The sequence below is a fragment of the Musca domestica genome, unplaced genomic scaffold, assembly GCF_030504385.1.
Source record: "Musca domestica strain aabys unplaced genomic scaffold, Musca_domestica.polishedcontigs.V.1.1 25, whole genome shotgun sequence".
NCBI lineage: Eukaryota > Metazoa > Arthropoda > Insecta > Diptera > Muscidae > Musca > Musca domestica.
Genome location: NW_026712277.1, coordinates 11,401,973 through 11,427,210, shown reverse-complemented (window position 1 = coordinate 11,427,210; position 25,238 = coordinate 11,401,973). Strand labels below are relative to the sequence as shown.

General features: G+C 37.5%; 1 protein-coding gene across 4 annotated transcripts; it reads left to right on the top strand.

Annotated features, from left to right (window-relative positions):
- The first annotated feature begins 3,101 nt into the window (after positions 1-3,101).
- Positions 3,102-23,696, top strand: LOC131802866 (sphingomyelin phosphodiesterase-like). 4 transcript variants are annotated; one of them, XM_059123586.1, is made up of 7 exons: positions 3,102-3,782; positions 19,781-19,931; positions 19,991-21,236; positions 21,293-21,546; positions 21,626-21,920; positions 21,976-22,161; positions 22,995-23,696. In XM_059123586.1, the coding sequence occupies exons 2-7, from the start codon at positions 19,871-19,873 to the stop codon at positions 23,050-23,052; spliced, it is 2,100 nt and encodes a 699-aa protein (XP_058979569.1). In that variant the 5' UTR covers positions 3,102-3,782; positions 19,781-19,870; the 3' UTR covers positions 23,053-23,696. The 4 variants fall into 4 exon arrangements, with proteins under 4 accessions (XP_058979569.1, XP_058979568.1, XP_058979567.1 ...); XM_059123585.1 differs by lacking the exon at positions 22,995-23,696 and adding an exon at positions 22,708-22,915; XM_059123584.1 differs by lacking the exon at positions 22,995-23,696 and adding an exon at positions 22,684-22,915.
- The last annotated feature ends 1,542 nt before the right edge of the window (positions 23,697-25,238 follow it).

Here is a 25,238-nt window from a genome sequence, read left to right as displayed (position 1 = left end):
ATCATTGATATCTCATAAATATGAGCAGAAATCATTAAATGTGTGATTAACTTTTATCAAATCGATTTTATTTCCATTATAATTTAATCAATATTCAATGATTATCACCGACATCGACACCGCCAGCACCAGCACCACCCAAACATCCCCTCTAGCAATTGCAGAGCTAGCCGCCAATGGAAAGTAGAGGAAAAAACCTATCAGGATTTTATTGCTACAATATCACAGATAAGTTGGACAAAAGAAAGCACAGCTCCAAATATGCAAACTCAGCAGAGCAGAGACAAACTTTAATAAACAATTTTATGGCAATCAAGCGTTGTAACAAGGGGGGGGGGGGTTGGGGGTCATATTTGGTTTCAACTTTTATTATTGTTTTGCGATTTTCTTTGTTGCTGTCATACCAGAACTTGCAAATAAAGTGGACTTGTTTCTGCTGCCTTCCCATTTGGCTTCAATGTTAAGCGTTTTTACACTGAGAATAAAAGTAGGCAGTTTATACTGATTTGTGGCCACCAAAATTTGTGTTGCAGTTCATGCAAGAAGCATGATATTCCTGGATTTAAAACTTAATTAAGGAGTTTTCCATAGACCTATCACTCACATAACTTGTATTATTTAATTTCTAATTTTCATTAATATTCTTGACAGGGTACATAAAATTTCAAAACTGTCTCACTTGTGAGGGGGGGTTTTGTTTGTGTCTCGTTACATTTTTGAACTTCTACACTCAGTCTCGCACTGTGTATTTCTGTTGCTTATTTTCTAGTTTTTTTTCTGTCTGTCTTCCATTCCAAGTTGTAAATTCATATTTTATTATCTTAGATCAACAGCAGCAACAGCATCTCCAAATGGAATGAAGAATGGTGTTCATTTTTGTTTTTCTAAATCTGCTGTGGAAAATATATGACAAATCTATAGCATATTTTTCGGCATACACTTAACAACTGTAAAAGTAAGCAATTCACACACACACGTACACAAACAGACACATTTGAATTTGATATTTTCTGTGTGGTTTTTATCTGCTCCAATCGAAGAAGTATCTGCAAGCGTACGAATGAAAATGTTTCTCTCCATCGTCAGTGTATGTGTGTGTGTAAATGTGGACACTTTTTTACAATACACTTGTCAGTAAATATTGTTGTTCACAATATCTGGTTACTTCCATAAGGCAAGTGGAACGTCTCGCACACGCACAAACGAACACACACATGTGGTGGGCACTGCGAGTGCATATTTTACAGCTATTGTCAGAGAAACGAAACAAAACATTTGAATTGCTGACAAATTGTTTGTGTATGTGTGTGTGTCGTCTGTGTTTATTACAGCTGCCTTCTGCAAGTCGAATTTATTTGCAAAAGTTATAAATGCAGTTATCTTAAATAAATATTTGAATAGCATGGTTTCGTTTTTTTTACTCTACAATGTGGTGGCTAAAGTTGAGATAAATGTTGGAAGCCATGGGAGAACAAAGAGTCGAATTATCTTAAAAACAAGTTAAAAAGTATCAGTCGGTTGCTGACCGATGTATAATCTCAGCCAATGTTCTATTGTTTAAATATATTTTGCCTTCGGTTATAATTATTCAAATTTTTGACACTCTATGGAGTAGGTTCCGATGAAATGAACAATATTGCCATTTCGTATCGGATCTAAATAAATATAATAATGGGCAAAATTACAAGTAAATCGATCATTTAAATCCAATTTTATGCGAAATCATAAATTCAATATTCATATCAGGTTTCTAGTTGAAAGAAATATTCAGATATAGCAAGTTGGCTTGTTTTGAAAATTGTGACTGTGGGTGAGGTACCAGAAGGGGTTCGCATATATATATATCATCTTCGCAACATATCTTGGGTTAGCAAAAATATTTGTATGTGTGAAATGTGAGAGTTGGATGCTTATTTCGTTTGTTTTGAGAGTTTGTTTTTCAAAATCTTGAATCCCATATGGGGAAGGTACCAGAAGAAATGGTCCAATTGCTACCATCTTGTGTTGATGGAAAAATTGAGATGTACCATGTCTGGAATGGAATCGGATGATAATTTCCTGTTTTATGAGCTTCATGGATATTCGAAATTTTGACCCTTTGTGGGGGAGGTACCAGAAAGAATGGATCGATCTATATCATCCTTATAACAGTTCTTGTGCTGATGGAAATAATAAGATGTGCCAAGTCTGAATGAATGGATTTCGTGTTGCATCACATTTTATAAGAGTTATAATTATTCAAAATTTTGACCTAGCACTGATACAAGTACTAGGATTTGCAAAGTTGGAGCAACATCGGATGATCCTTTCTCTTTCTGTGTAGCATTTTTTTTTTTTTTAATTTCCTCCCCAGAAGGAGTGGACCGATATTGCCCATCTCCGAACTCGATCTAATTTTGATACTAATATTTCGATATACCAAGTTTAGACCAAATCCGCTACTCCCTTCGAGAATTATCTTGAGCACCAGCAGCCAGACAGGGGAGGTACCAGAAGGAGTAGACCGATATTGCCCATCTCTGAACTCGATTTGGTCCAAAGGGACCTAGCGTCTAAAATCGTAGACCCTTTCAGAGGCAAGTATGCACTCTGACATTTTGAACAAATTTTTATTTTGTAAAATAGATTTTGAGCTAATTTTGTTTGAAAAAAAAGTAAAAATTCGACACAGGAAATTCATTTTAAATTCACTTAGGAGTTTCTCTTTCATCATCTCACCCATTTTCGCAAAAGATATGTCAAAAAACAACTTTCCAATGAATGTTCCAGTAAAACATCAACAAAAAAGTTCGGAATACAGGTATTTGTAAATATTCACCCCCTATCAAATACAAATATTACATATTTTCTTGTGTGTTTCTTTGTCTATCCCACCAAACGGTCATTACAATTTCAATTCACACTCTTGCACTCTCACTTTCTCTCTCTTTAGCCACCTCTCTGTAAAGAGCTCATCTGTCTTGGCCCAACTAACAGGCTAAGCTTCATTCAAGCTCAATTTATGACAAGTGTTGAATTATCAAGCTTTCACCTCACCACACAACTGAGGTGAGTTTGAACCAGATGTGCATTCTGCTGTTTACATGGTCGGGTCTCTCGAACACCGACGATCACGATCAGTTGTGTGCGGTTACTCTGAGGCGGACGTTGTGAGGAAACGGAAAACGGTGAACAGTGCTAAAGAAGCGAAAACAAAGTGTAAACATAGCGGTAAAGTGAAAATTGAGGTCTTGATACGCTCGTTCGTTGCTTGTCAGCCTGCCTGTCTGCCTGTTCGTCATATGTGAAAACAAAACGAAAATATGTTGAAACGAAAATACGAAGAGTGCACAAAGGCTGCTCCTGCTTCTCTGATGGTGCTGTCGGGCAAGCAAATATGAATTTTGGTTTAATAAATATTTGGATTGAAGAAAAGAGCCACCACAACACATAATAAAAGTGAATTAAGCCACACAACAACAACAACAAAAAGAAACACACAAAATCAAAGCAAATATTAAAACATAAATGTATGCAAAGCAAAGTGCGATAAAGTGATTTAAAGAAGAAGCTACAGATTTGCCTGCGGACATCGAACAACAAAAAAAAATTAAATTAACTAAAGAAAAAATACAACACACACACGCACGCACACACGGACGGACGGACGAAATCGCTTGGTCAGGCAGACGACCAGTTGCTGGGTTTTTCGATGTAGTTATTTTTCTAAATAAATACAAGAGATTATAAAAGTGCAACAGCATCAGCAGACATTCCGGCGCAGCAGACGACCCGAAGAGGAGGTAAACAACAAATTATATCTCTATATTCGGTTTAAATAATCGTAATGTAAATAGTGAAATTTATTATAAACTGTATACATGTGTAACAAATATACATACATATATGTATGAACATGTTAGTGCCTGAAGACTCTTGGAGATCACCCCCCGACCCCTGTATACGGCAAAACAACCACACATTTTCTTGCATTCACATGGCAAAACATACTCTCCTCTCAAACACGACAAGTGATTGTAGTTTTCACTCTTGTTTTAGCTTTTGGATTTGGGCGCCAACAACAACCGCTTTCAAATAAAAGTTCTAGCAACTGTGGAACAAAAAAACACCATAGGTACCAAGAGTTTACAGACATATTACAATGGTGTTCATTGTTGTTGTCGTTGCCGTTTCTTTATTCAAACTTTCATGCAAATGTATTCATGACATTTTTTCAGTGAATTTTATTGCTTTTCACTTTTTAACAAACTGCCAATACCCAGAAGCAGGTACCACATTCTGTTTTTGGCTCTAGTCGCTAACGTAGCAGAAGACGACATTTTTACGACATTTACTTGTGCGTTTACATGTTGGTCATATGTACACAGTAGTTGTTCGGCGACTAGGAAGACACTCTTTTCAAAACAGCTGTTTTGGGTTTGAAGCAACACCGGTATAGAGAGAGAGAGCAAAGACACTCAACCATGTATCGGTGTTATTTGCAGTTGTAAAATATGTAATTCGTTTAACTAGAAAAGGATCTCGAGATTATAAATCGAACTATTTACTTTTACTATGTGGGATTATGAAGTAAATCACAAATTTCCACACGGGCCGAAAATTCCAATAATCGAATAAGGAATTGAATCAATGCTGAAAATCTGCAATTTGATTCGAATGTCGATATTTTTGAAAGTAGGTATGTGTATCACAATAACAGGTGTGTAACACATACCTGCAGTGACATAACTCGAACACGTATTTATTTACATAGTGTTCGATACAAAATCCATAGAATTCATGCTCCTCTTCGTAATGCATTGTAGCTGGAAACCTTTTTGCTTAAGCGACGGTTTACTGGAGGAGAGGCAGAAACTCTAGTAAAAAATGCCGAGATATTGACACCACATTTTTTTGAAAATATCCTGCTCTACCTTTATGAACTAAAACTGTATCGTTCAAATGTTTTATGAGTTATCATCTCTCTAATGACAGGTGTTATGTATGCAGGGCAACATCGAAATCTGCATTTTTGTAAACACAGTACAGGTCGCATTTATTACACGATATAGATGAAATTTTCCACAAGTTATTTGTTTGATTCAAGGACAAATCCTATTGAAATTTGAGCAATTGGCCAAAATTTCGATATAGCTCCCATTTATATCTTCGTTCGATTTGCCTTTTATTGTGCACCAAAGGTGTAATATTAGCCCAAATTGGATGGAATTAAGCACTTACGACCAAATAGAGCCTAGAAACCAGTATGTCAAATTTGGTGAAAATCGCTTCAAATATAGCCATAGCTTCCATACATAATGTTCATCCGATTTGATATTTTTGTCCTCCGCAGCCGTAATATGCACTCTGTAATAACGATATTTGGGGAAATATATCAAATACAGCACAGAAGTACCTTTCCTAAATTGTATCGAGATCGGTTCAGATTTGAATATAGCTTCAATATATATCTTCGTCCGATTTGCCCTTTATATTGCACCAAACGTGTAATATTAGCCCAAATTGGATGGAATTTGGCACTTATGACCAAATTAAGCCTTGAATCAAGTATGTCAAATTTTGTAAAAATCGGTTCAGATATAGCTACAGCTCCCATATATATTGTTCATCCGATTTGTTATATTTTGTATTTTTTACTACTTTACTAAATTTGCAAAAGGGTATAGGGTATCATAAAGTCGGCCCCGCCCGACTTTTAGACTTTCTTTTCTGTTTTTTTTTTTCTCTCTTCTCGAAAAATTAAAATTTTTTCAGTTTTGTGGCAGTCACCACTTTAAACTTTTGTCATTGGAAAAGTATCCCTGCTCTTCTCAGATACGCACACACATACACTCATATACCTTCATTCCTTTAAGTACTGACAAAAATATTGTTTGTTTTATGCTTCGCATACCAAACGTGATCCTTCATCCTTTGCCAAAAAAAGCAAAAAAAAAAAAAATAAAACTGTCTTTTATTGGATTTAAACTTTAATTTCATTTTGACCAATATTTTCACAAGTGAATAAACCCCTCCTGGATAGCAATAACACTCAACATCTTTATTGATACAGGGACAAAATAAGTATGAGTTTGTGTCCCGATAGCTATGTGTTTTCATGTACGTATGTGTGTGTGTGAGTGTAATTGCATTTAACAAACATTGACAATCTATCAAAATTGATTTAATTTGCAATAGCAATGACGTCAACACACCAACAACAACAACAACATCTCAACATCAAAAATAACTGATAATAACAAGGATTGGAAGGCGATGACTGGACCATGCTCCTCCTCCTTTGGGACACGTTAATAACCCCCGGCAAAGCTTTCTTTTCTCCGAACGTCCATGTTTACATAGGCTAAAATGCAATTTGCGGCAATGACACGTATTCAATACGACCGAACGACCAACCGACCGACCGGCAACAACATGATCATCGTCATAATGCAACATGTTGAACCACTGCTGTATGACACACAGAGAGGCACACTCAAACACCCATTACAAGTGTTGGCTGCTTGTTGGAAAAAGACCACATCTCTTGTCCTATCTACCCTTGGCTGAGCAACTTCCCCCCCGGACAAAATTATTGTTATGTTCGGGTATCGGGTATTGTTTGTGTGTTGGTCTTCGAACCCTGGCATCATCACATTATGTCACAAGACAGCCTGACACTATCATTGTTACAACATCATGTCGCAAAAGAACAAACTAGGCAAAAAAAAAAAACGCTTGATGGCTACAGAGCAATGCCAGTTGAAGTTAGTTTTGAGGGTTGGCGGGAGAGGGGTGATAAAAAAGAATGATGCCAGTGAAGTTTGGTTGGATGGGACCAGTTGAAAGTGTGTTGAAATATGCCTCAGCTTTGAATGGGTGAACGTGGTGTGAATGTTACACTCACTTACAATGTTGCATGACCAGAATGATATGGAGGGAAGTGTTGGGGCTCCCGAGACCCACATCAGCACTATATCATATTGATTTTGACAAATAACCAAGGGTTGATGGACATGTTGCCCTGTGAAGCCTCCAAAGAAAATACTGATGTCGATATTGATGCTGTTCAGTGGGTTTGGATGATGATCATGACACTATGTCGTCCCCTCCTCCTCCCGGTCATAATTGAAACTTGGATAATAGTACTACTGCTGCATGTCCTTGCTCTACACCACAATGGTTTTGGCCAGCCACAATGCAATGCATTCCATGGTGGCTGTTTGTGATGCCGGGTAAAATATGGTGATGTCATGTCAATGCGACGAAATAAAAATTGGAAGATTGGAAGATATGGTTGGTTGGATTTTACAAAACTTTTCATGAAGTAAATTTTGCTGTAATTGCGATATTATGTTTGAGTGAAAAACATTAAGTTTGGAGCATAGTTTAAGTGGTCTAAATAGTATATTCTGCGTCGACATTGATATGGCGAAAAAGTAATGGATAACTAACCATTGTTTATTGAATATTGGTATCAGAAAAGGACATAACAGAATCCATGTCGTGAGCACAAACGGACCAGGGCCGTAAAACTGTTTATTCAAAAGTACTTTTACCTCACACTCATATAACTAAGCTAATCTAACTATAATCTATTAAAAATGTTAAATGAAGTCAATTCGCTACTCCGAATTGCAGCAAAACTAATTTCATAATTTTTGTATTAACATTACTCTGTTTAAAGCCACAATTCTTCGTCCCATAATTTGGCCTAAGTTGTCAGACTAAGGTTTCACAAATTGTTAAATGCGGCCATTCCAAAAACAAGCCCAGCTCTTTGTCTTGGAATGACTCACACAAAATTGAAACAGAAATGTGAAAGTTGAATGCTGTGAGAATGAAGCGATCAGGCAAAACACGGCATTCCATTCAAGCTATTGATCGCTACTAACTACGATGCGAACAAAGAATAAATTACGTCAAAAGCAGTGACAGAAGCGAATATCTCTTAGATTGCTTTAGCATCGGCCCGTATCAGTTATTTCGCACATAGTTTCAAGGTTAAACAACAAACGGCTATTGCTAATTATAACAGTTTCAAATTGATTTGCGGGGCGATCGAGTTCTATAAATCTAAACAAAATAAGGCAACAAGGAATTAACATGATTCGCATTTACAATGAAGTCTTAGAATGGCGTGAAATTTGTTTTCCGCAAGAGCTGAGTAAGATTTCATAATATTTTATGATAATTTAGACCCAGAAGATTCTCTTAGTTAGTGCATGAATTTATACCAGACATTCTGTCTCGAACATACTGCCTGAAATAAAGCAACTACTACTACTTTAATGAATAAACTCTCTGCATTTGTAAAAGATTGCCCTTCTCGTTCTAGTTTCACTAAGTTGCCTTTTAAATCTTTTCATTTGACCATATCTAAATCCCCATACCCCAATCCATGGCATGCAGGTCATCTAAGTCACACACACACACACATACCCACGTGTTAATGTGCAACCGATATCAGCCGCAGCAGCAAAGGGACAATGTTCAAATCGAGTGCATGACAGTATCTCCGGCATTGCCAAAGGGATTGTTTTTCACAGGGACCTTTTGACTTCCTAACCCCCCCCCCCCCCCCTTCTCTCCCTCTCTCACTCACCGCTCACAGAGCAATTTAAGTGGAAAATTACATTTTCCAAAATTGTCTATGTATGACAGTGTCCATGCTTGTGTGTGTTGTATACAACTTCCTTCCTTCCGTATCCGGGTTTTTTCTCCTTTATTTTTGTTTTTGTTAGACACAGGCTAGCCTGACTGGTTGTAACATCACAAAATCGTTGTTAGAGAATGTCATAACATTCCAATATTGAACTGGTATCATAATTGCATTTGCTTTCAAAATGTGTGTATGTATGTCTGTCTGTGTGTGTGTATGGCTGTTTGACGCCAAAACACAACCAAATGTTGAGTTAGCAACTCCAGAATGTTGGGTGTGATGGAATATTGTCGCTGAGCTTTTCTCTCATTGCATTTATTGTTGTTGTTGTTGTTGTTGTTTACACAAATTTATTGAGTTCGATGACGATGATAATCTGATGTTGTAAACAAAAAATATGTTTATCCAATTTGTTTACAAAAACAAAAAGCAATAAAAAGCTACAAACTAAACGGATTAATTTAAGCTCAACTATGGAAAGACAATTGAGTGCATAACTCAGAAAAAAACCTTTGGGGTCATTTTGGCGAAGCTCTATGAACTGCTGTCTAGAATGATATAATGGGAATCAAAGGGGTTGGTGATACACGTCGAGCAAAAGTAGCTGAGAGCGAGCGTCGAGAGTAATTGTGACTTTTGAGCAATGATGGGCATTATTAAATTGAGAGTGAGTGTATTGAGCCTAACTCAGAATTCGCATTCAAAATCACTGACGAAATGAGAGAAGAGAAAATACGCATATACCCAGTGTCGCTAACGTACATTTTTGGCAGTTTTGAACATCAATTTTATTAACAATTCAAAAGTGGAACTCATACGTCTGTCGAATTTTTGATCGAGTTCCTATATTTATACCCTACACCACACTTAGGGTATTATGTCTTTGTGCAATTTATTTGTAACAGGCAGAAGGAAACGACATAGACCCATAGTTGCTTTTGATGGCCTGCATAGAATCACATTATGAGTCGATGTCGATACATGTCCGTGTATTTTTGTAAACAAAGTACAGGCCACATTTATTTCCCGATCTAGATAAAATTTTCCACAAGTCATTTGTTTGACTGAAGGACAAACCTTATTGAAATTGGAGAAAATCGGTCAAAATGTATACATATCTCCCATCCATATCTTCGTCCGATTTGCCTTTTATTATGCACCAAATTAAGCCTGGAAATAAGTATGTCGAATTTGATCGAAATCGGTTCAGATAAAGCTATAGCTCCCATATATAATGTTCATCCGATTTGATATTTTTGTACTCCACAGCCGTTATATGCATATATCAAATGCAGCACAAAAATACATTTCCCAAATTTTATCGAGATAGGTTCGGATTTGCATATAGCTTCTATATATGTCTTCGTCCGATTAGACTTTTATTGTGCTCCATACGTGTAATATCTTTCCATCTTTCGAATTGAGATAGAAGGCTAAAATTTTGCATACATGCATAGTTTACCAGTAGGCAGGTTTAGTTCGAAAATGGACCATGTCGGTCCACGTTTTCGTATAGCCCCCATATAACGGTACCTCCCGATATTCGGTATTTTCTTGATTTTAGCGACAGTATTTCGTACGCATGTCTACGTCTTCGTATAGCTCCATATAACAGTTTTCATTTAAGTAGTTTCCGGAAGTTTTTTGTAAACTTTCAAGTTCCTTGCAAATGACAGAGGGTATTAAAAGTTCGGTCCGGCCGAACTTAGCTGCTTTTTTACTTTTTTTATTCATTGTTTTTAAGAAATTTAATTTGTCTGCCAAAAGTCTTGTGCTGTAACTTTCAAAACTTCACGGATCTGATTGTATCCAATAATTATTCCATGTTTGCCTGGCATGATCAAACTACTTAATATTTCCAACAGTCTGTTGTTGCAGTAAAGTTAGATATGTCCCTTACAACGAAGTAGGTCAATGACCCGTTTAAACAAACATATGTACATATATCGTTACTATTCCACCTGCAGCTTAGCCAGGATATTTACATACATAAAATAATCTCAAAATTTCTATTTCTACAACAACACACAAAAACCATCTAACATCGATCTTCCATCCAAATTCCAATAAAAATAAGAAAATAATTTTATTGTTAACCTCTTCGAACGTGTCTGAAATTTTTATATTTTGACAACTCACTGCCATACACAACGAATTGGCCGGCCATAATTAGCTGGGCTTGTCAATAGTGCGTCTTGTTTCGACTGGTTAATGGCCCAACCGATGACATACTCGAAGCGTTGCTCAAGTTCGTTTACATTTGTGTCGCAGCGTGATGGTGTATTGTAAGTACACATTACCTTCCGCGCCGGAATGTGACCGTCTGCCACCGTTTTGAGTTAAAATGGTTAAACAAACAGACCAAAAACGTAGCAGTGCAAAATACTTTCTTTTTTATTCCACTTACCGACCAATTTTATAGTCAAATAAGTCAGTTGTGATTTTGTCGAATGTTATTCAATTCAATCGAAAGTAAATTGTACAATTTTGTATTTCTGTCGTAATCATACAATTGGAACAAAGAAGCCAATTTGGGACGCCATTTGTTTTTTTTTTTTCTTGATAAGAAACTCATCGCTGGCATTTGGAATTTTATTAGGCCAAAGGCCATAGATTGTTGATCGCTTAATATTTTGTTTTGGAATTAAATTATGTGTACTTTTACATAGTCCGATCAGTGAAGTTCGAATGACGTGAATATGTGCCCTGTTTTATTTGAAGCTTTGAAAGATAAGAGGTGAGATTTCTCTAAAATAGGCATAAGGGTAACAAAACAGTACTCACATAGATCTGTATTAACACAATTTGCATAGTTAAATTTGAATGGTATGTTATCGCAACTATCTTCAATCGAATTTGCCCAGGAATTTGAAATTTTCCTTTATTTAGAACCAACCCAAAAAATGATCATTTCTTTAAAACAAAAGGAAAAAAAACCTAAAATCAGTTATGACCAAACCACCGAATCAAAGCTAACAAATGAATTCGTGCCTTTTTTTGTTCTCGTTTTAATTTGAATATATTTTTAAATTCGAATAAAAATAACAAATGAATGTCATGATTCACTTTAATATGATACGTCGCACATTCACACCTTCAGCGGACGAGGGTAACCAACAGTTTTACGGACGTAACTTTGCTGTCTGTTATTCAGGGGCCGTCGTCCGTGTTGGAGCACACATTGATTGCTATATGATTGTGGACTGCAGGCGACTGACATCAGGCGAGCAAATAAACCGACTGATGTTGCTTCAAATAAAAAAGCACACACGGGCATACAAACATACGGACACAACAAAAGACTCATCCAAATACGGACGACGACTACAAAAAAGTAAATTAAATTGTAGTAACATTGGCATAATTGGCAAATTGAAGCCATTCTTTCAACGAAATTCGGAACAATTACAAATGAAATACATATGTCATGTGTATATGATGGTCTATTAGCAGCAGCAACAACAACAAAAAATATAATAAATTAAATGATTTTCAGTTTAATTTACAAATTATCCACGGCTAATACATAATTTAAGCAGTGAAGTGACCGAGTCCTGTTTCCAGACAGTTTCCACGAATTTTCTTCTGATACTGATATTAACGCGTAATTTCTACAAATATCAGCCTCAAAGTAGATATGAGCTCTTCCATGGATTTTGTAAAATGTAAGCACAAATCTGCAGACAGGTCAAGTTCGAAGATGGACAATATCGGTCCACGATATCGTATATCCCCCATATAACGATACCTCCCTATATTCGGTATTTTGAGGATTTAAGCAACATTTCTCAAAGGAATTGTCTAAAAATCCGTACTAGAAGTTCTTTCGAAGCACTTTACCCCCTTGAAGATAAATGTCTATAGGTGGTCCACTATATTGTATAGCCCTCATACAACGATACCACCCGATATTCCATATTTTGATGATTTTAGCGACATTATTCGCCGAAGTTCTTCGTATTTAGAATTCGTAAGAGTTATTACAGCCTATGACAAAACATTGCGTATGCAGGCCAACGTCGTCGTATAGCCTCCATAGAACGGTACCTCCCAATATTCGGTATTTTGATGATTTTAGCGATATTATTCACCGGAGTTGTTTCAAATTCCGTATTTAGAGTTCGTAATGGATGTCTATGTAGGTCCAGCTCTTCGTATAGGCCCCAAATAGCAGTACCTCCCTATATTCTGTATTTTGACGATTTTAGGTACAATATTTACCAACATTGTTTGAAATTTCGTATTTGAAGTTCCTAGTAGGTACTACAGCCTGTGACAGAAAATTGTCTATGCTGGTCCAGGTCTTCAAATAGTCCCGATATAACGGTACCTCCCTATATTCGGTATTTACATTATTCACCTGTTTTTTTGTTCAAGTTTCGTATTTGAATATTGTAATGGCTTATGATAAAAGTTGCTTGTACAGGTCCACGTATTCGTATAGACTCCAATATAACGGCTATATTCGGTATTTTTAAGAATTTAACAGAATTGTTAACGGATTTTATTTTTTTGAAAAATTTCAAATGGTAGAGTGTATTAAAAGTTCGACCCGCCGATCTTACTGCTTTGTTATTTGTTTTTTTTTTTTATTTTTAATAATTAATTCTATTTCAGTAGCATTGCTCTGCCCAAAAACTGAGTAAGAATTTGTGAACTCTCATAAACTCGATTCACACACTTTCTCTCTTCAATCGCTCTCACTTGCTGAACTTTTGAGTTCTGAAGCAACACTTTGTAATTACTGGCCTAATTCTATGTCTCCAGCTAATTTCTTGTAATTTTTTTTTTAATTTTTAACACCATATGGAGACTCATATTTTCAGATCGCTTATTTTTGAAAAATGTCATGTGTTTATTTTTTTTTTTTTTACAACAACAAAATAAGTTAGTATAATTTTTCAATCGATAAAAGTTACAGAATAGACCTGCAGTAATTCTGTGCTTTAGGACTCCATAACACAAAGACGAGGCTCGAATTGCCTAATTTCGATCTATTTCGAAAAAAGTCAACCTCTGCGGTAGGTAGAAATTAACAAAATTCCACATTCCCTCAAACCATCCCCAAATTTCATCAGCGATTAGCCGATTTTTATTGGAGCAAATGCGTAAATACCGGAGGTGAAATTCTCAGCCACAGATGACAAGACACTCCAATTACCAATTTCATAACTTTCTTATCACGCTACCATGTTTGTTGTTATTACATAAGAAGGCCATTACCAAGCTTTGGCCAAGAGCAAAACAGTTGCAATGCCTGGTGGCGGCTCATCAGCGCACTCGGTTGGGCCTCTATCCATGTTATGACATTATTTAACACCTTTCCCCCGGGCTAATAATTACAAGTGGCATTTTCAGTGTCATTGCTATTGATAGTACCAACAACAGCAACAACAATAGTTTTAATAGTTTCGTGTGAGCCGATCAGACATCACACCAATTCGTGTATCCATCCATCCGGCCATCCATCCGTCCGTTTACGACGCTACATACACCGCCAAAGAGAGCGTTGGCGGGCGGAGGCTCAGCAAAAGATCGACACAAACACAACAACAACATCAAAAAGAAAAATAACGACAAAAGAAAACGAAAGTGAAAGTATTGAAGCACTCAAAGTACGGCTGTGGTGCGCGGTTGGGTTTTGTTTTGTTTCAGTTGCCATTTCGCGGTGCAGTGCGGTGTGGTGTGGTGACCTGTTCGTTTCCCATTCCCATTCATTGAAGTTCGACGTCGCTGCTGCTGCTGCTGCTGTTGGTGGTGGTGTTGTTGTTGTTGTTGTTATTGTTAATATGTATTATCTTATTTGGTTGCATTACCCACAGAACACCCAACAAAACCAAAACAGGTTTTTTGTTGTAACATTTTCATTCAGTTGGCGGGCGCATAAATATTACATGATTTATATGGCATTTTGACTTCGAATAGGGTTGCCAAGCTGTTGTTATTTCAAATAGGCACGTGTCCGTTACAATCTGTTGGGAATAATGAAAACAAACTTGTCTCCATTTGGATATGATATCATAATCAGAATCACATTAGAAAGTTTTGAATTCCAAACACGAATTGATAGGTAAGGTATACCTGTAGGTATGAGGCCAGGGTTAAGCATAGATGTTCCATTTACTGATTGAGGTATTTTTATGAGAAATAGAGAAAGGGTTGGTAACTGGTAGTAAACATATTTTGCCATGGATACAAGTCATATAATGCCCAGATTTCAGGCATTTTTCAATATTTTGCTACGTTTTTATACCCTCCACCATAGTATGAAGGAGGTTTTGTCATTCCGTTTGTTTACCTTGAAATATACATTTTAGACCCCACAAAGTATAAAATTTTGCTCAAGTGTACATTATGTCTGCAAGACTTTTGGTATTGAAAATGGGACATGTAGGTCCACGTTTTGGTATAGCCTCCATATGATGGTACCTCCCCATTTTCGGTATTTTGATGGTTTAAGCGACATTATTCACCGGAATTGTTTCAATTTTGGTATTTGAAGTTCGTAATGGATACTACAGCCTATGACAGAAAATTGTCTGTGCAAGTCCCCGTTTTAGTATAGCCGCCACATAATGGTTCCTCCCGATATTCGGTATTTTGATGATGAGTGAATGGCTTATGACAAAACTTGCCTATGCAGCTCCACGTCGTCGTATAGACCCTAATATAACGACTGAATTCGGTATTTTTAATATTTTAACAGCATTTGTTTTATTTATTTATTTTTCTTTTTGCAAATTACCAAATTTGTTCCAAAAGGTGGAGGGTATTCAAAGTTCGGCCCTGCCGAACTTATAGTTTTTTTACTTGTTGAAACTGATTTGGCTATTTGGGGTTTCCTTTTGACAAAACGGAGCTAAAAAGTTGGAATTTACCGAACTTAAATGAAACAAATATTTGGAATAGTTATCTAAATAACACCTGTTATTTTTTTACATTCCAAACGAATACAGGAGAGCGAATGCTAAAACCTGCCTTGATAGTGCCTTTGAAACTGAAGTACGAACTTCGTTCTTGCACAAAATTTACCTCTTCAGCATTGAGTCATTGTGTCAGGTCTTTTGGCGATCGTAACAATCCTTCATACAAGTTCATGTGCAAATGACCATGTAGTGTTGTTGCTATTGTTGTTTGTCCGAGTGCTAATGGATGGGTTGTTTACATGTACGCACAGTCAGTCACAGTGGTCAGTTATCATAGAGACGACGAGGAGAAGATAGGCACAAGACAACAAAAAAGCGTTTCGAATCAAGGCAGTCGTGCAAAAAACCAGTTTATTTAGAAAAGTTACAAAGCTTTGTCCGTCCGGCTCTCCACACAAACACACACGAATGAACGTAAAGGAAAGGGCTTGGACATTGAATGTCGCCGCCAAACAACGACATTGTTTTGAAAAGTGAAACCTTTACACTTTACACTAAACAACAAAAGATGCTTGAAGACGCAATTAATTGCTATTACAAACACAAAGACCACCTTCCCAGGAAGGGTATTATTTCGTGATGTAGATATATTTTTTGTTGCATAAACCAACAGCAACAACGACAGCATATCATAGCTCTGTCTACATGACAGTTGGTAGCATGCCCTAATGTTGTGCTTTTAAAAATGACGTTTACATGCAAGACTTTAACCTGATTAATCCGAATATCTGAACCACGACAATAAATATTGGCAAAGGAAAAACCAAAGATTATCCGATAAGACCAGCTGATATTCTTGATAGGACTTGTCAAAAGGTATGCAATTGGGATTTAAAAATAAAATACAGGGTGAGATGAAAAAAAACTGCAACAAAGTCAAACGCCATAATTTTTACATTTTTCTTAAATTTTATTGAATGAAAGCAAAAAATGTCGGAAATAGCATCAAATTTTAGAATAAGTTTAGATTTGTTCGAATTGGTCACCTTTGGCACGAATTATGGCTTTCAAACGGCCAATGAAACCGTCACACACGCTGCCCGAATGTTGCTCTGCGGTATTTTGGCCCATTCCCGGCGAAGCGCTTGCCTGAGGTGATCGACACTTTGGTATTTTTTAGTGCCAAGCTTGCTTTCCAAAATACTCCAGACACAACAGTCCAACGGATTGGTATATGGAGATTTTGGTGGCCATTGTGGGCTGGAAATGAAGTAACGAACCTCATTTTGTAATCATTCTTGCTGAGAGCTATAGTGATGAGTCCTGTGGGAAAGTCCAAGATCTGCTGGCTATTATGGCGGCCCACACCATCACCATGGCCGGCGCTTGAGTTCTGGAGGCCAACCGAAGATGCATATTTTCAGCTGACAAGTTAACACGATAATTTTGTTTGTTTACAATCTGCTAAACAAGGAATGTTTTCTCATCGGAGAAAACCAAATTCGGCCAACCAAATTCACCCCTTTCGGCCAAGCGAAGCAACTCATTAGCTTTTTTGAGTCTATTTTCTTTCTGTTGCGGTGTAAGTTCTTGCACTTTTTGGAAATTCAATGGTCGAATTCTTCAATATTTGCCGAATGGAATATGTTAAGCTCACGATCCATTTTTCGGCCACTGCGACGCGGGTTTCGATCAAGTCGCTTCGTTACTTTTCAAATCTGTTTGCTGTTTTCTTCCGTTCACTCCCTTGACGTCGGGCTACGCAACCAGTACCACGGTAACCAGCGATGATACGAGACATTAAAAGATTTATTCACATTTAAATGCTGGAATGCTCTAACGATAGCCATTTGTGGTTTTCCAGTCATATATAAAGAGGAATCACACTATCACGCTTGAATTCCATCACGAATAACTTTTTTCCGGAAAATTCTCACCAAAATGCTTTTGCGCATGTAAACAATATAATGAACTGTTACTGGAAAAATGTTTACAGCTGTCGGGCGTGTGGCTTAGAAATGACAGCAGTCTGAAGTTGGTTGCAGTTTTTTCCTCTCACCCTGTATGTACAATGGATTTATAAATATACATTTTGACAATGAGATGTTGTATGACTTTACCTTCTTAATTCTACCATGTGCATGTCATAACAACCTCCGATTGACGTCGTATAAGAAAATATATTAAAATCTACTTATTTTTGAAAAAAAAAGAACATTTTAAAATTTTTGACACATCAATGTTCCAAGGCGTTGATGCGTCTACCTGTATTCTTCTACTATGATTTTTTATCTGGGCCAAAACATAATACTTGTGGAACCGAAACAGATTTGGCTATGGAACACATACATTGAGTTTATGGTGAATAATCAATTACCACGAATAATGGCGTCGAAATTTAAAAAAAAATATTCTTTAAGCCTACATTAACATGCTTAGAATACTGATGAAACAAATTGGCGAATAGGAAGTTTATGTCTGAGGAATGTCTCGGTAAATGGCTAATATGTTAAATTTAAACTAAAATACGTCAACATGAGATAGAGCTTTTCCATTGATGACAGAAACGAAAGAGAACATTCGAGGCAAAGCCTATTTATTTTATGACGTCACTTATGTGGCAATGGTCCTGGCATAGAAAATGAATTGGTTTAAGCCAACTAAAACCCAAGTCCTATACACTTCATATTTTGTTTTATTGGCAGGCGTTACAATAACTACAAACTATTGATCTCTGTGTAAAGAGGTCAAGTTATAGGAAAATCGGTTAAAGGCGTTGCTTTAAGGCGTGGCCAGTTAGGGAAGTATAAAATGAATCTATCTACAAACACTCAACACATTAATCATACGGTCCTTTGTTTTTTATTTTTTTTTTTTTTCATTTGATGTCATGTTCTAGTCGAATGAAATCAAATTAAATTACTCAAATACGTTTTTCTAATCTCACTTCATTATCTCGTTATAATTGGTAAACATGTTTAAATAACAACAACAACAGCAGTAGCGGTGGTGTGTGGTGACAGTGCATTACACGGAAGCTGATAAGCTTTGCATTTGATCTCGGCACGAAATGAAATTCAAATGTGTTGTCTCTACATTTGTAGATTAATTAAAACATTCTCAAATGTAATTATATTTCAATAACAAGTGGAGAAAGATGTAAATGTTTATAAGTGCGGTTGTAAGATTTAGAAGACTTGCCAAAAGAATTTTAGTTTTATTTAATTCTTTGGTTCCTCTTCTATTGAGCTTATGATCTCGTCACTTGGTTAAAAAATGTTTTTTGTCATAGAAGTTATTTTTAAAATAACTTCTGGGGAGAATATCCCAGACAAAAAAACAAGGGAACTGATGAGGATTGGTGGCTCTTTCCGAAACCTAGGTATTCCCTGCCTTACCCCCTGGTAAACATTACCATCGTTCTCCACCAATAAACAAACGTTGTTTTTATAAAAACAACAATATAGGGATAAAGCCTGACCATTTTGCAACAACAAAATATTTCAATAAAATTTTACTTTTTATAGAATAAAAATTCTTCTTTGTTATGAAAAGTCAATGTTTCTGAAACAGATATTTATTTATGTTCGAATATTAAAGAAAAGGAAAAGAAAAGTAAGATTACCAATCCCAACACACCTCTTTTTTATTGAAAATCACATAATTCTTCAACTAACTCCTTTCCCACCATTTGAAATGATGCTGGTGTTCAAGTGAAAAAAATCAGTGCTGCGGATGAGTATGTCATGTACAATATAAATTTCTATACGAGCTAAATGACCACCCCCCCCCCCCCCCTCTCATACAACATGAAATGTAGGTCAATGGGTTCTCTTTTGTTCTAAGTCACATTTAGCTTCACCTACTTCAAATTTGTGCAATTCACTCCTGAATCACTTTCGAATTACGTTCTCAAGCCATTGGTCTATTGTTGCAGTGTCAAGTCATTTCTTTTTTAAATTTCTTCCGAAAACCATTCGACAAATCTCAAGAGGTTTATGCAACTCCCTTCTGTTTTTCATCGTCGCCGTCGTCTTCGTCGGTCCCTTCCTTGCCCTAAGCGTGAAAGTAAAAGAATAAATGCATAGAACTGTGTTATTTGCCACTAAGCCACAAGGAATTTTCAACATGCCACTCAATTCGGGCAAAGAACTTTTGACTTGTAATTAAACTTTTGTAATTATTGTCGGTCAGTTGGTCGGTTAGCGACTTGGCTGGATATTCCAAAAATAAATCAAAAAAAATAATAATAATTGTTTTCCTCTTGTTTTAGATTTAGTTATAGCATTTGGAGCAGAAGCCGGGTGCAGAGTATTAAACAACGGGATATTAACACTCACACACACACACCAACACCATTAAGATGACAATACCTCAGACCATCTGTGCGTGGATGGTCCTAGTGACAGTGGCGGGAGTTCAAGGTATGTATCTCAACGCGATACCAGCACAGTAGTCGTTACTAAAACATTTCCTTGCATAGCTTTTCCAACATTTCACTCACACAGACAATCGATAAATTGGACACAACCCGAAGATGATTGGGAAATACTTTCGATACCACGCAGCATTGTGCCTCATGTGGAATTGAAACACTTGGAAAACCGCACCAATGCCGAAGCCTCAATTAGCGACGAGGAATTCCTCGAGCGACTGAAGCGAATTAAGAACAACACCTCTAAGTCCCGCATGCTGTGGTATGACAACACGCCCGACGGTTTGGCTTATCCTCCATTCGTGGACAAGGCCTTGAAGCTATTCAATTTGAAACAGGTGTCGTATGAGATCGAGCATAGCCTTTTGTCCAAAGTCTCGTGTACGGCATGCAAAGCGGGAGCCGGGCTTCTGTTGCACTACATCCATACGGGCAAGACGGAGGGGGAAATCATCAAAATGATCTATCAGTTCTGTTCAAATCTGAACATCCAAAGTCCCCGGGTGTGTGAAGGTGTGGCAAACCTTTTCGGCACTGAGGTGGTGTATGTCTTGCAAAGAACTCCCCTGGGACCAAACGAGATTTGTAGTTTTGTCATTGGCGATGGTTGCGAGGACACCTATAATCCCTATCACGAATGGGAAGTGGTTTTCCCCCCGGTACCAAAACCTCCCGTAATGGAAGTTCCTGTACCCAAAGAGGGAGCACCGTTTTTCAAAGTTTTACAAATCTCCGATACCCACTATGACCCCCACTATGTGGAGGGGTCAAATGCCGACTGTAATGAGCCGCTTTGCTGTCGGCTGAGCAGTGGCAGGCCGGCAAATCCCAATGCCGCAGCAGGGAAATGGGGTGATTATCGTAAATGCGACACTCCCAAACGCACCGTCGATAATATGCTGTCGCACATAGCTGATACCCACAGCGATATTGACTACATATTGTGGACGGGAGATCTACCACCTCACGATGTGTGGAACCAAACGAAGCAGGAGAATTTGGAAATCATTAAGGAGACAGTACGACAGATGACGGAGAAATTCCCCGGCGTTCCCATCTTTCCAGCTCTGGGCAATCATGAGAGTGCTCCGGTCAACAGTTTTCCGCCACCCTATGTGAATCAGGTGGAAAATTCAATAGCCTGGCTATATGATGAACTTGACGTCCAATGGCGTCGTTGGTTGCCTCAAAGTGTTTCCCACACCGTGCGGCGTGGTGCTTTCTATTCGGTGCTGGTTAGGCCTGGATTCCGCATCATTTCCCTGAACATGAACTACTGCAACAACAAAAATTGGTAAGTTGGAAACGTGAGTACGAATACAGGTTGATCCATTTACTTTCTGTGTCCAGGTGGTTGCTTTTAAATTCCACCGATCCAGCAACAGAACTCCAATGGTTTATTTATGAGTTGCAAAGTGCCGAATTTTCGAATGAAAAGGTCCATGTCATTGGCCATATACCTCCGGGCCACTCTGATTGTCTGAAGGTATGGTCTCGCAATTTCTACAAAATCATTTCCCGTTATGAGAACACAATTATGGCACAGTTCTATGGCCACACCCATTTCGATGAATTCGAAATGTTTTATGATCCGGCAGATTTGAGTAAGTTCTTCAGACCAAAGGCGATCATCGTTCATCTCAAAACTATCTTAATCTCAAATGTTTACTCTCTTCCCCTAAGGCCATCCAAATAACATTGCCTACATTGGACCGTCCGTTTCTCCCTATTATGATCTGAATCCCGGTTATCGCATCTATTATGTGGATGGTGATCATGACACAACCACACGTCTGGTAGTTGACCACGAGTCATGGATAATGAATTTGAAGGAGGCCAACCATTATGACTATCCCATTTGGTACAAACTGTATACGGCCAGAGCGGCTTACAACATGAAGGCACTGCGTCCCGTGGACTGGGACAATCTCATAAGTGAGCTGACCGCAAATCAGGAACTATTCGATTTGTATTACAAGTGAGTATCGAGATAGAGCCTCATCTGTTACACATAGTTAATCGATTCAATTTAGGAACTATTGGAAAAATTCACCTGTCAGACCTACATGCGATGCCGAATGTCGAAAACGGATACTATGCGATGCCAAGAGCGGACGTTCCCATGATCGGCGACACTTCTGTTCAGAGTTGGAGGCCAAGGTCGACGATGAATCTGGCAAGTCATGGAAATCCTGGATATATCGTGGCCTCAGCAATTCGTACGTACTCTTTACATAGTTTTCCCACCCCCCATCGAACAAAACCACCATCTTATATGTGTGCACATTGGAAAATTGGAAAAATCGGAAGAAACGAATCATGTGAAATTGGTGTTGTGTCGTATAAATTGAAAAAATTTAATTGCTTCTCACTAACCATGGCTTTTCATCGTTATTGTTGTTGTTGGTCAAATTACAATATATTAGCAAAAATATAGATATATGTTTCTCTTCCAGACTCAATATTACCCTAAGTGCCGTGCAACTTGTTTTATAACAAATATCATTATTGCTACTCATAGTCCATCTTTTCATTAATCCATCGTAATCCGCTAAACGACCACCGCACAACATAAACGTACAGCAATTCCTGGGCAGGTTGGGAGACATAATGTGGCCCATTCTCTCGGCGAATGGCTGTGTGCCCATATGTAGGCTGTGGCCCAAAGGCCCACTAACCCCTCATTAACACCCCGAATTGGTATTAACACAAAACTCCAAATCTTCCCAATGACTGAACAGTGAAAACTATGGCCTTGATTCTAGTTATGGAGCAGGTGAGACGGATGAAGCTATCTCAACCACCACGGAATGGCAGATACCTGACGTTATAATATCCTTTGTGTAATATTGATCGCTTTGGGCTTAAACTCTGGCAAATGGAATTAGTTCTAACAATTTGGTTGTGGCTTAATTTTTGTATCAAACACTTGTAAATATTCAACAATTACATAATAAAAATAATATAAACTCAGCTAAAAGAATAAATTTCACATTTTAAAGAAGCCGCCGAACGAATTAATTAATTTCTCATCCACCCCTTTCAAATTCAGCTACAGCCTTTTAACTTCCATAGTTTATTTGCCAAAATATCTAATGGGGTTTGGCTGATATCCACTTGGAGATGCCTAGAAGGAGTAAAAACTGCGAGCGTGGCGCTGCCTCAATGCCCCCACTCACACCTTAGAAGGGGAAAGTGGGACCTGGAACAAAGACTTTTTGGTTACATTAAAGAAGACGTGTCTCATATCTCAACGATCAATGTTTTTTTAGTCGATCAAATTTATTTCTTTACTCACAACTCAGAGAGAACAGTTTTAACGAACATTCCATTGAAACTACTGAATACATTTAGTTTATCGTCTACTTATTATTATTTAATTACACTCATAAATTGTATTAACACTTATCATCAGGTTTAATTATATTAATTATGTGATAGCTTTCTTCGCGTACATGCAGATGTATGCATTGAGCATCTGCTGCATGTGCGCGTTTTTATTATATATAGCATATTAGAATTCCTTTTAGTTGTTAATTATTTTTAATAATACGTATTTTAAGAATAAAGCCAAAATAATTATTTCCTCGTCTTTAACAACATCCCCCAGTTCATTATTGTTACGACAAGAAACCCTGCTATTTATTCCTAAAGAAGTCATATCTCATAAGTCCATTGTCCCTAATTTTTACAAAATATTTTACTTCAAAAAACACACACACACACGAAAATAAATAGAACAATTTTACAATTACTTATAAACTCCATTTTTTTAAATTGGATTTATTCCGAAATTACAACAAACGTTATAATAAACTATGGAATATTGCTGGGAAACAAAAAAAAAACATAGTTTTAAATATGATGATGGTCCAAAAGAATTAAAGAAGCTACAGAAATAAAGTTTTAACACTGATTTGTTAATGATTTCCAGAACCAAAGGGAAATTGACTGTTGAGCGGGTTTTTGTTCGTGAGCAGCGCTGCTATAAATTTGCTATCGGCAGTCCGAGCGAAAAGTTATAAACAAGGAACACGTACTAGGTTGAGATGAAAAACCTGCAAACAACATCAGACTGCTGTCATTGCTGCCACTAGTCCGACAGCTGTTAAAATTATTCCAGTGACTGCTCATTATATTGTTCACAAGCGTACAAAAGCATTTTGGTAAAAAAATTCCAGACAAAAATTATTCGTGTCTCGTACCATCGCTCGTTACCGTGATACTGGCAGCGTAGCCCGACGTCAAGGAAGTGGACGGAAGGAAACAGTAACATCAACAGAAATGGTTCGAAAAGTAAAAACCGCGTCGCAGTGGCCGAAAAATGGCTCGTGAGCTGAACATATCGAAATATTCCGTTCGGTAAATATTAAAAAATGAGCTCGGGGTAAAGCCATTGAAATTCTAAAAAGTGCAAAAACTTACACCGCCGCTGAAAGAAAATAGACTCAAAAGAGCTAAAGAGTTGCTTCGCTTGGCCGAAAGTGGTGAGCTGGCGAATTTGGTTTTCTCCGATGAGAAAACATTCGTTGTCTAGCAGTTTGTAAACAAACAAAATGATCGTGTTTACTTGCCAAAGAGGTCAGCTTAAAATGTGCACCTTCGGTTGGCCACCAGAACTCAAGCGCCGGCCATGGTGATGGTATGGGCCGCCATAACAGAATAAATGCCGAATATTATCGAATATATAAAGCCCTGGGCACGCAAAAATTTTGGCCGCAGGCCTTGGACATTCCAACAGTACTCAGCATCATCGCACTCAGCACGCGCCACCCATGAATGATTACAAAATGAGGTTCCTCCCATTGTCTCGATCACCTCAAGCAAGCGCTTCGCCTGGAATGAACCAAAATACCGCAGAGCAACATTCGGGCAGCGTGTGACGGTTTCATTGGCCGTTTGAAGACCATAATTCGTGTCAAAGCGACCAATTCAAACAAATCTAAAGTTATTCTAAAATTTGATGCTATTTCCGAAATTTTTGCTTTTATTCAATAAAATTAAAAAAAGAAATGTAAAAATTATGGCGTTTGACATTTTTGCAGTTTTTTATCTCACACTGTATATACACGGCAATGAAAACGTGGCATCAGACGATCTAAACAATACAGAGTTTCCATCTCTGTATTGTTTGTTGTTTTTGGATTTGTTCAGATGACGAAAAGAAAAATTCATGAAAAATATTGGAATGATTGGATAGAAAGATTTTAAATAAGGTACGTTTCTTCCAACAACTGATTTTGAAAATATTTCTTGAACACAGTTACCTAAATAAGAACCAAATTACCAAACCAAA